Below are 12,326 nucleotides of genomic sequence, written 5' to 3'. Positions count from 1 at the left end.
TCAACTCTGCTCCAGTAAAAATTTTTTAAAAACTACTTAGCAGAATTTACATATAATTAATATTGTTACAGAACCAATTTTATCTATTTAATATGGGAGATCCAGATGAAAATTTCTGGGCAAAAGATACTTATTGGTTAATTTTTTGTAAGTACAAAAAAAGCAAAAGATGGACCCAGAGATTTCCATAAATTAGACTATTTTTCTCTAAATACTCTAAATTATTGAGGTTTTATACTATCTTTGCCTTACTTATTTCTGAGGTGCTGATGTTGCTGTAATCACTATTTTTATACGTGTGTTTGAAGGGCCATCAGACACAAGATAAACAGAATCAAAATTTATATTTTTCATATCAGAATTAATATTGGAAGAAATTTGCTTAAAACATTCAATACTGAAACTCAACTCTGAGCTGACGTCTACTTTTCTTTAAAATGGATGCAATAATAGCGTTTACCTCATAGGATCATTGTGAGGTTTTAATTAAATAATCCATTTACATGGCTTAGAACACCTTGCATTCAATATAAGCTAGTTATTGTTGCAATTATTATTATTTATACTATTATTTTATTCAGAATCATTTTTATATCAGTAGGTAGCACCTAATTTTCTGAGCAAATATAAAATAAACAATGTTTTGTCATAATCTTTGATGGTGCTTTCAATTCCAAAATGAATTACGGCATTTTCTTTCAGTGTCCCCTCCTCTGCTGGGGAGGGAGACTGTCTTATTAGAGATACCAAGTACTTGGCCCTTGAGACTGGGCTACTGACTGTGACTCCTCCTCACATGCAAAACTAGAAAACCACCTTAGATAAGTTGTGCTTTGGCTCCACACTATTCCATGGAAAGGGCAATAATTGGGTTTTTAGTATTTCATTTGCCCATTTCTTTTACAGCTGAGCACTTTTATTTGCCTCACACATTAAAAGAGGAAAACTAGATGGAATATGTGTGCATGAAAGACGGTAGTTTAAGAAGGAAAAGAGTGGAAACTGGGAGGCAAATGGTTAAAGGCCTGAAGCTAACAGTACAAATATAATATTACCCTCTGTCAGATTTATCCCACGTGGTGTTTTCTTTCAAGCTATGGCCATTGTGTGTCTGCACATCAGTGCTTTTTTCCCATAGGAATAAATAGAAGTGCAGTAGAATTCAATGTCATTTCAGGGATCCTAATATTAAAAGAGCTCAGGTAAAACATTGTGTGTGGGCTCTGTGCATGCATGGTTGACTGGTCAGTCTTCTTATGCATCCAATGATGAAGAACTTCCAGCCACTAGTTGACAAATGGGAAGAAGGTGATTTATAATCCTCCATGGATCACCTTTGGCACAAATAAATACATGAAAATTAAAAGACTGTTCAAGTATATTTTCAAGATATTTGAAGTTAATTATTTGCAAAGGGAAAGATGAAGACATCTTTATCTTAAGATTTTTTAAAGGGATAAAACTATTATTCTACAATATGTGATCCTAGACTGAATTTATGTTTTCCTGTTTCTCATAGATTATGTGATCTCATCCTGAAAATTTACCTTTGTGTAATATAAATTACACACAAACATGTTCTAAAGAATCTTGGAGTAGCATCTGAGTTATAAAAGTGCTGAAGCAATGGCAGTTCTTTTGGTAAAATGATTCTGACAAAGAAAGGTTCATCATTTCATTTTAAATGAAGGTGAACCTACTAAAACTATGCAAAATAACAAAAGCTGTAGGTTTAATTTCCCTCAACCACAGTAGAGGTGACTGAATGCTTTATGGAGGTGGTAGGTTTTTTTGTTGTGTTTGTTTTTTTTTTTGGAGGTGGTAGTTTTGATGCTGACAGAACACTGACTTTATGTAATGAAAAGATTACCTGTCCCAGGGACTGCCAGTCCAAACCAGCACTGCCGATGTAAACATGCTGTTTGTCCACAATCCAGAAGGAGGACTGCAGCCGGCCCTTGTTGTAGGCAGTCATGTTCATGTAGGTCACCTCAGCTCCTAGGAGTTCAAGGAAATCCCAGTCAGCCTCTGTGTCAAGGCCATGAACATGCAGTCAGTCACGTACCGGCAGAAATACTCATGGTTTGCATCCATCACAGTTGGCATTCAGGGAAGCCAAATATTTACATTAGTTAAGTGCAGAGAGGACCCTCAAGGAGTTACTTTATTCCCAAAGAGAATACAAAGGGAAAAAAAAAGAATAAGTTTTTCCCTATGTATAGCTCCACATGGTGAGAAGATCATGGCTTCTCAAGTCAGATCTGACTCAAATCCCCGCTCCTTGATTTATCACTCAAATGGTGAGATAGGTGTGCCATGCTCTTTTTTCTTTTACTTTTGGGATAACTTTCATACAATTTTGCAATCAATAAAAGATCAGTCTTGCTTAGTAATATGCCTTTCCTCAATAAGAAACTGGCCTTCTTTTTCTTTATTGAAGTATAGTTGATTTACAATGTTGTGTTAGTTTCAGGTGTACAACAGTGATCCAGTTATGTATATACATACATATACATACATACATACACATATATATATATATATTTCAGATTCTTCTCCATTATAGGTTATTATAAGATATTGAATATAGTTCCCTGTGTTATACAGTAAATCCTTGTTGTTCATAGGAACTGGCCTTCCTATACTTTCTGTATGTTAGTTTCACCTTTTACCCTTTCACTTGCCTTAACTTCTTTGTTTCCCTCTTCATTATTTAATTTGGATTTGGTTTCTTCCTAGCCTTTCTTTATCTGATAATTCTTAATATCAGCAACGGGGTTATTCAAGACTTACAGAAATGTAAGGTCAACTAGGTCGCCCAGACTATTGTTAAAACCAAAAAATTCACTTTAAGATCTGAATTTAACCAATTGTTCTATGCATCATGTGTCATAATCAGTTGTCAAGCTGCTATGTACTGCTGCCTCAGGACTATGTGTTTACAGCTTCTCAAAAGGAACATATACAGGGGGACCTTCAAGATGGCAGAAGAGTAAGACGTGGAGATCACCTTCCTCCCCACAAATACATCAAAAATAGATCTACATGTGGAACAACTCCTACAGAATACCTACTGAACGCTGGCAGAAGACCTCAGGCCTCCCAAAAGGCAAGAAACTCCCCACATACCTGGGTAGGGCAAAAGAAAAAAGAAAAAACAGAGACAAAGGAATATGAATGGGACCTGCACCTCTGGGAGGGAGCTGTGAAGGAGGAGATGTTTCCACACACTAAGAAGCCCCTTCACTGGTGGAGATAGGGGGTGGGCGGGGGAAGCTTCAGAGCCATGGAGGAGAGGGTAGCAAAAGAGGTGCAGAGGGCAAAATGGAGAGATGCTCTCACAGAATATCAGTGCCAACCAGCACTCACCAGCCTGAGAGGCTTGTCTGCTCACCCGCTAGGACGGGTGGGCGCTGGGAGCTGAGGCTCAGGCTTTGGAGGTCAGACCACAAGGAGAGGACTGGGGTTGGCTGTGTGAACACAGCCTGAAGGGGGCTAGTGCACCACAGCTAGCTGGGAGGGAGTCTGGGAAAAAGTCTGGAGGTGCCTAAGAGGCAAGAGACCATTGTTTCGGTGCGCGTGAGGAGAGGAGATTCAGAGCACCACCTAAATGAGCTCCAGAGATGGGCGCGAGCTGTGGCTATCAGCGCAGACACCAGAGTTGTGCATGAAATGCTAAGGCTGCTGCTACAGCCACCAAGAGGCCTGTATGGAAGCACAGGTCACTATCCACACCTTCCCTCCCAGGAGCCTGTGCAGCCTGCCACTGCGAGGGTCCTGTGATCCAGGGACAACTTCCCTGGGAGAACACTTGGAGCGACTCAGGCTGTTGCAACGTCATGCTGGCCTCTGCCGCCGCCGGCTCATCCCGCATTCCATACCCCTCCCTCCCCCGGCCTGAGTGAGCCAGAGCCCCCTATTCAGCCTCTCCTTTAACCCACTCCTGTCTGGGCGAAGAACAGACACCAAAGGGCGACCTACACGCAGTGGCAGGGCCAAAACCAAAGCTGAACCCCAGGAGCTGTGTGAACAAAGAAGAGAAACAAATTTCTCCATGGAGCCTCAGGAGCAGCGGATTAAATCTCCACAAACAACTTGATGTACCCTGCATCTCTGGAATACCTGAAGAGACAACGAATCGTTCCAAAATTGAGGCGGTGGACTTTGGGAGCAACTGTAGACTCGAGGTTTGCTTTCTTCATCTAATTTGTTCCTGATTTCATGTTTATCTCAGTTTAGTATTTAGAGCTTACTATCACTGGTAGATTTGTTTATTGATTTGGTTGCTCTCTTCCTTCATATATATATATATATATTTTTTTTTCTTTTTCCCTTTTTGTGGGTGTGTGTATGTATGCTCCTTTTTGTGATCTTGTCTGTATAGGTTTCCTTTTACCATTAGTCCTAGGGTACTGTCTGTCTGTTTTTTTTTTTCTTTTTAGTATAGTTTTTTAGTGCTTGTTATCATTGGTGGATTTGTTTATTGGTTTGGTTGCTCTGTTTTTTCTTTTCTTTTCTTTTTTTTTTTTTTTACTTTTTTTAGTTTAATAATTTTTTTTATTTTAATAACTTTATTTATTTATTTATTTTTCTTTTTATTTCTTTCTTCTTTTTTTCCTCCCTTTTCTTCTGAGCTGTGTGGCTGACAGGGTTTTGGTGCTCTAGCTGGGTGTCAGGCCTGAGCCTCTGAGGTGAGAGAGCCGAGCTCAGGACTTTGGTACACCAGAGACCTCCTGGGACCATGTATCAATCGGTGAGAGCTCTCCCAGAGATCTCCATCTCAACACTAAGACCAAGCTCCACTCTACGACCAGCAATTACCAGTGTTGGACACCCCATGCCAAACAACTAGCAAGACAGGAACAAAACCCCACCCATTAGAAGAGAGGCTGCCGAAAATCATAATAAGTTCACAGACACCCCAAAACACACCATCGGACGCAGTCCTGCCCAACAGAAAGACAAGATACAGCCAGGTCAACCAGAACACAGGCAGCAGTCCCCTCCACCAGGAAGCCTACACAACCTACTGAACAAATCTTACCAACTGGGGGCAGACACCAAAAACAACGGGAACTATGAACCTGCAGCCTGTGAAAAGGAGACCCCAAACACAGTAAGTTAAGCAAAATGAGAAGACAGAGAAAAACCCACCAGACCAAACAAATGAGGAGGCAGTCTACATGAAAAAGAATTCAGAGTACTGATAGTAAAGATGATCCAAAATCTTGGAAGTAGAATGGCAAAAATACAAGAAATGTTTAACGAGGACCTAGAAGAATTAAAGAGCAAACAAACAATGATGAACACCACAATAAATGAAATTAAAAATTCTCTAGAAGGAATCAATAGCAGAATAACTGAGGCAGAAGAATGGATAAGTGACCTGGAAGACAAAATAGTGGAAATAACTACCACAGAGCAGAATAAAGAAAAAAGAATGAAAAGAATTGAGGACAATTTCAGAGACCACTGGGACAACATTAAATGCACCAACATTCGAATTATAGGGGGCCCAGAAGAAGAAGAGAAAAAGAAAGGGACTGAAAGGGAAAAACCTACAACAAGATTACTCCACCCAGCAAGGATCTCATTCAAATTCTATGGAGAATTCAAAAGCTTTACAAACAAGCAAAAGCTAAGAGATTTCAGCACCACCAATCTACCTTTACAACAAGTGCTAAAGGAACTTCTCTAGGCAGGAAACACAAGAGAAGGAAAAGACCTACAATAACAAACCCAAAACAATTAAGAAAATGGTAATAGGAACACACATATCGATAACTACCTTAAATGTAAATGGATCAAATGCTCCAAAGAAAAGACATAGACTGGCTGAATGGATACAAAAACAAGACTCGTATATATGCTGTCTACAAGAGACCCACTTCAGACCTAGGGACACATAGAAACTGAAAGTGTGGGGATGGAAAAAGGTATTCCATGCAAATGGAAATCAAAAGAAAGCTGGAGTAGCAATTCTCGTATCAGACAAAATAGACTTTAAAATAAAGGCTATTACAAGAGACAAAGAAGGACACTTCATAATGATCAAGGGATCTATCCAAGAAGAAGACATGACAATGGTAAATATTTATGCACCGAACATAGGAGCACCTCAATACAAAAGGCAAATGCTAACAGCCATAAAAGGGGAAATCAACAGTAACACAATAATACTAGGGGACTTTAACACCCCACTTTCACCAATGGAGAGATCATCCAAAATGAAAATAAAGAAAGAAACACAAGCTTTAAATGACACATTATACAAGATGGTCTTAATTGATATTTATAGGACATTCCAACCAAAAACAACAGAATACACTTTCTTCTCAAGAGTTCATGGAACATTCTCCAGGATAGACCATGTCTTTGTTAAAAATCAAGCCTCAGTAAACTTAAGAAAATTGAAAAGGTATGAAGCATCTTTTCCAACCACAACACTATGAGACTAGAAGTCAATTACAGGAAAAAATATGTAAAACATGCAAACATATGGAGGCTAGACAATACACTACTCAATAAACAAGAGATCACTGAAGAAATCAAAGAGGAAATAAAAAAATACCTAGAAACAAATGACAATGAAAACACGACGATCCAAAACCTATGGGACACAGCAAAAGCAGTTCTAAGAGGGAAGTTTATAGCAATACAATCCTACTTCAAGAAACATAAACATCTCAAATAAACAACCTAACCATATACCTAAAGTAGTTAGAGAAAGAAGAACAAAAAACCCCCAAAGTTAGCAGAAGGAAAGAAATCATAAGATCAGATCCAAAATAAATGAAAAATAAATGAAGAAAATGATGGCAAAGATCAATAAAACTAAAAGCTGGTTCTTTGAGAACATAAACAAAATTGATAAACCATTAGCTGGACTCATCAAGAAAAAAAGGGAGAAGACTCAAATCATTAGAATTAGATGAAAAAAGAGAAGTAACAACTGACACTGCAGAAATACAAAGAATCATGAGATATTACTGCAAGCAACTATATGCCAATAAAATGGACAGCCTGGAAAAAATGGACAAATTCTTAGAAAAGCACTACCTTCCGAGACTGAACCAGGAAGAAAGAGAAAATATAAACAGACCAATCACAAGTACTGAAATTGAAAGTGTGATTAAAAACCTTCCAACAAACAAAAGCCCAGGACCAGATGGCTTCACAGGTGAATTCTGTCAAACACTTAGAGAAGAGCTAACACCTATCCTTCTCAAACTCTTCCAAAATATAGTAGAGGGAGTAAAACTCCCACAAAAACCAGACAAAGACTTAATAAAGAAAACTACAGGCCAATATCACCAATGAACATAGATTCAAAAATCCTCAAGAAAATACTAGCTAACAGAATCCAACAGCACACTAAAAGTATCATACACAATGATCAAGTGGGGTTTATCCTGGGAATGCAAGGAATCTTCAATATAAGCAAATCAATCAATGTGATACACCATATTAACAAATTGAAGAATAAAAACCATATGATCATCTCAACAGATGCAGAGAAAGCTTTTGACAAAATTCAACACCTGTTTATGATAAAAACCATCCAGAGAGTAGGCATAGAGGGAACTTACGTCAACATAATAAAGGCCATATACGACAAACCCACAGCAAACATCATTCTCAATGGTGAAAACGTGAAAGCATTTCCATGAAGATGAGGTACAAAGCAAGGATGTCCACTCTCACCACTATTATTCAACGTAGTTTTGGAACTTTTAGCCACAGCAATTATAGAAGAAAAACAAGTAAAAGGAATCCAAATCGGAAAAGAAGAAGTAAAACTGTCACTGTTTGCAGATGACATAATACTATACATAGAGAATCCTAAAGATGCTACAAAAAATCTACTAAAGCTAATCAATGAATTTGGTAAAGTAGCAGGATACAAAATTAATGCACAGAAATCTCTTGCATTCCTATACAGTAATGATGAAAAATCTGAAAGAGAAATTAAGGAAACATTCTCATTTACCATTGCAACAAAAAGAATAAAATACCTAAGAATAAACCTACCTAAGGAGAAAAAGTCCTGTATGCAGAAAACTATAAGACACTGATGAAAGAAATTCAAGATGAAACAAACAGATGTAGAGATATACCATGTTCTTGGTTGGAAGATTCAACATTGTGAAAATGAGTATACTACCCAAAGCAAACTACAGATTCAGTGCAATCCCTATCAAACTACCAATGGCATTTTTCACAGAACTAGAACAAAAAATTTCACAATTTGTACGGAAACACAAAAGACCCCGAATAGCCAAAGCAATCTTGAGAAAGAAAAACGGAGCTGGAGGAATCAGACTCCCTGACTTCACACTATAATAGAAAGCTACAGTAATCAAGACAGTATGGTACTGGCACAAAAACAGAAATATAGATCAATGGAACAGGATAGAAATCCCAGAGGTAAACCCACACACATATGGTCACCACATCTTTGATAAAGGAGGCAAGAATATACAATGGAGAAAAGACAGCCTCTTCAATAAGTGGTGCTGGGAAAACTGGACAGGTACATGCAAAAGTATGAAATTAGAACACTCCCTAACACCATACACAAAAATAAACTCAAAATGGATTAAAGACCTAAATGTAAGGCCAAACACTACAAAACTGTTAAGAGGAAAACATACGTAGAACATTCTATGACATAAATCACAGCAAGATCCTTTTTGACCCACCTCCTAGAGAATATGAAATAGAAACAAAAATAAACAAATGGGACCTAATGAAACTTAAAAGCTTTTGCACAGCAATGGAAACCATAAAGAAGACAAAAAGACAACCCTCAGAATGGGAGAAAATATTTGCAAACGAAGCAACTGACAAAGGATTAATCTCCAAAATATACAAGCAGGTCATGCAGCTCAATATCAAAAAAACAAATAACCGAATCGAAAAATGGGCAGAAGACCTAAGTAGACATTTCTCCAAAGAATATATATAGATTGTCAACAGACACATGAAAGGATGCTCAACATCGCTAATCATTAGAGAAATGCAAATCAAAACTACAATGAGGTATCACCTCACAGCAGTCAGAATGGCCACCATCAAAAAATTTACAAACAGTAAATGCTGGAGCTGGTGTGGAAAAAAGGGAACCCTCTTGCACTGTTGGTAGGAATGTAAATTGATACAGCCACTATGGAGAACAGTATGGAGGTTCCTTAAAAACTAAAAATAGAATTACCATATGACCCAGCAATCCCACTACTGGGCATATACCCTGAGAACACCATAATTCAAAAAGATTCATGTACCACAATGTTCATTGCAGCTCTATTTACAATAGACAGGACATGGAAGCAACCTAAGTGTCCATCAACAGATGAATGGATAAAGAAGATGTGGCACATATATACAATGGAATATTACACAGCCATAAAAAGAAACGAAATTGCTTTATTTGTAGTGAGGTGGATGGGCCTAGAGACTGTCATACAGTGTGAAGTAAGTCAGAAAGAGAAAAACAAATACTGTGTGCTAACACATATACATGGAATCTAAAAAAAAAAAAAAAAAGAAAAGGTTCTGAAGAACCTAGAGGCAGTACAGGAACAGAGATGCAGATGTAGAGAATGGACTTAAGGACACGGGGATGGGGAAGGGTAAGCTGGGACGAAGTGAGAGAGTGGCATGGACATATATATAGTAGCAAATATAAAATACATAGCTAGTGGGAAGTAGCCTCCTAGCACAGTGAGATCAGCTCGGTGCTTTGTATCCACCTAGAGGGGAGGGATAGGAAGGGTGGGAGGGAGATGCAAGAGGGCGGGGATATGGGGATATATGTATACGTATAGGTGATTCACTTTGTTAACAGCAGAAACTAACGCACCATTGTAAAGTATTTATACTCCAATCAAAATGTTAAAAAAAAAAAAAGGAACATATAGTTCACTGAATACAAAGCCACTTAAGTGAATTTCCGGTAAAGGTCCATTTCTTTTTTTTTTTTTTTTTTGCGGTACGCGGGCCTCACTGTTGTGGTCTCTCCCGCCGCAGAGCACTGGCTCCGGACACGCAGGCCACAGGCCCAACCGCTCCACGGCATGCCGGATCCTCCCGGACCGGGGCACGAACCCGCGTCCCCTGCATCGGCAGGAGGACTCTCAACCACTGCGCCACCAGGGAAGCCCTAAAGGTCCATTTCTTTAAAAGAACAATCTACATGTATATATTTAATGTACTAAACTATTCAATTTTCACATATTCAGTATTAATAAAGAAAATGTATTCTGGTGGGCCTTTTCTTTGTCAAAATCTTCACTACAAGAGGAAGACGTAATATCATATGCCTAAGGCTACATTCCAGGATACAGAAAGAAGATTGATTTACACTATGAACTTAATCTGTAACTCTTGGGAAAATGTATGCATCTGGGCTCCTGTGGCAGGAGGATAAAAAAAGAGGCCATGGGGCTGGGAGAGGATGTGCGGTGAAGAGAGCATCCAGGAAGTTTTTCTCTGTGGGTGGAGCAAGTTCATTATCCTAGATAATTGCAGGCACATGTTCCTTAGCCTTCAACCATCCTGGAAGAGTAACTTCCCAGAGGTATGGAAGAATGTGAATGTCCAAAGTGGGTAGTTACCATGGCAATTATGGAGAGACCCAAATCTGCACAGAGGGTGTGGTACCCCCAGAGACAGCTGCCAGTGCTCCTAAGTGGATGAAGAGCAGCATTTGTCTTTGGAGAGTGCTGCCATTGCAAAGTACCACAAACCGAGTGGCTTAAAACAACAGAAACTTGTTCTCTCTTAGCTCTGGCGGTTAGAAGTCGAAAATGAAGATGTCAGCAGGGCCGTGCTCCTTCTGAAACATAGAGGATAATCCTTTCTTGCTTCTTCCTAGCTTCTTGTGGCCATCAATCTTTGGCATTCCTTTGCTAACAGATGCATTACTCCAATCTCCCCACTTCTGTTGTCACATGGTGTCTTCTTCTTATGTGTCTTTGTTTTCTCCTCTTCTTATAGTGACACTAATTATGCCGGATTAAGGGCCCATCGTACTACAATATGATCCTATCTTAATTAATTATACCTGCAAAAAACCCATTTCCAAATAAGGTCATATTCTGAGGTACTAGGGGGTAGGTCTTTAACATGTCTTTTGGGGACACACAACTCAATCCATAACAGAGATCTTGGCCACTTTAACTGGCTATGCTCTTCAACAGCACTAGGCTCACCAGCACTAACGGAAGCATCTTCTCATCTCTGGAGGAAGAGAATCAAGGTGATCTTGGATTTGCTTCAGAGTCTACCTTAAACATGTGCCTCTGTCAGGCCTTCACCTGCCTTCTCATTCTGCCTAGAAACTCTAATCTTCTGTGACATTGGCTGGCTCTCACTTCCTGGCCTGGGATATGTGCATTGGGTTATTTATTAGCTCTTAGACTCCCCACATATTCTTGCTCAGGTCCCGAGCCCCAGCCCACTGGCCCACCTGAGTGGACACTGAGCCTATCTGAAAGACTCACTGAGGATTATCCCTTTCAACCTCTTCATCCCACACTGCATAGCCATCTCCCTAAAAGTACTATGTTAATTTACTTGGCAGTTTAGCCTAAAGAGTGTGATTTCAGGGACCACAGGCCTGTGTATCCCTGCAGTCAGAGTATCTACGGTTACTTATTGATGCCTAAAAGTATTCAGTAAACCTTTACTGAATATCTAGTATATACCAAATGTTACGTGAAATTATGGACAAAAGAGCAAAAGTGGCTGATTCAAATTCAAGCATACCAGGGTGTGGCCACAATGGTGGGAAGACCCTGAGCTCACCTCCTCCCAAGGGCACACCAAAATTACAACTATTTACAGAGTAACTATTGATGAGAAAAATCAGAAGGCCAGCAGAAAACATCCATAACTAAAAATATAAAGAGGGAACCACAGTGAGACTCGTAGGAGGGGTGGAGACACGGTACAGTCAAGACCCATACCCTGGGGTGGGTGACCCACAAAAGGGAGGATAATTACAACTGCAGAGGTTCTTCCCAATGAGCAGGTGATCTGAGCTCCAAATCAGGCTCCCCAGCCTGGGGGTCCTGCACCAGGAGGACAAGCTTGCAGAGCATTTGGCTTTGAAGGCTGGAAGGGCTTACTTTCAGGATAGTCAGAGGGCTGTGGGAAATAGGGACTCCACTCTTTAAGGGTGCACACAAAATCTCACATGCTCTAGGACCCAGGGCAGAAGAAGTGATTTGAAAGGAGCCTGGTTCAGATCCACCTGCTGATCCTGGAGAGTCTACAGAAGAGGCAGGAGGTAACTGGAGCTCACCCTGGGGACTCAGACATTG

At 39.7% G+C, this 12,326-nt stretch overlaps 1 protein-coding gene across 2 annotated transcripts in view; it reads right to left on the bottom strand.

Moving 5' to 3' along the window:
* PLD5 (phospholipase D family member 5) overlaps nt 1-12,326 on the bottom strand; it is a 489,350-nt gene that overhangs the window by 97,823 nt on the left and 379,201 nt on the right. For both annotated transcript variants that reach the window (XM_030868579.2, XM_060307808.1), the window contains one exon: nt 1,871-1,998. In XM_030868579.2, coding sequence (XP_030724439.1) covers nt 1,871-1,998 — 128 coding nt within the window. The remainder of the gene's footprint in view (nt 1-1,870; nt 1,999-12,326) is intronic.

The sequence above is a fragment of the Globicephala melas genome, chromosome 1, assembly GCF_963455315.2.
Source record: "Globicephala melas chromosome 1, mGloMel1.2, whole genome shotgun sequence".
In the NCBI taxonomy this organism is placed as follows: domain Eukaryota; kingdom Metazoa; phylum Chordata; class Mammalia; order Artiodactyla; family Delphinidae; genus Globicephala; species Globicephala melas.
This window is presented reverse-complemented; position numbering and strand designations above follow the sequence as displayed.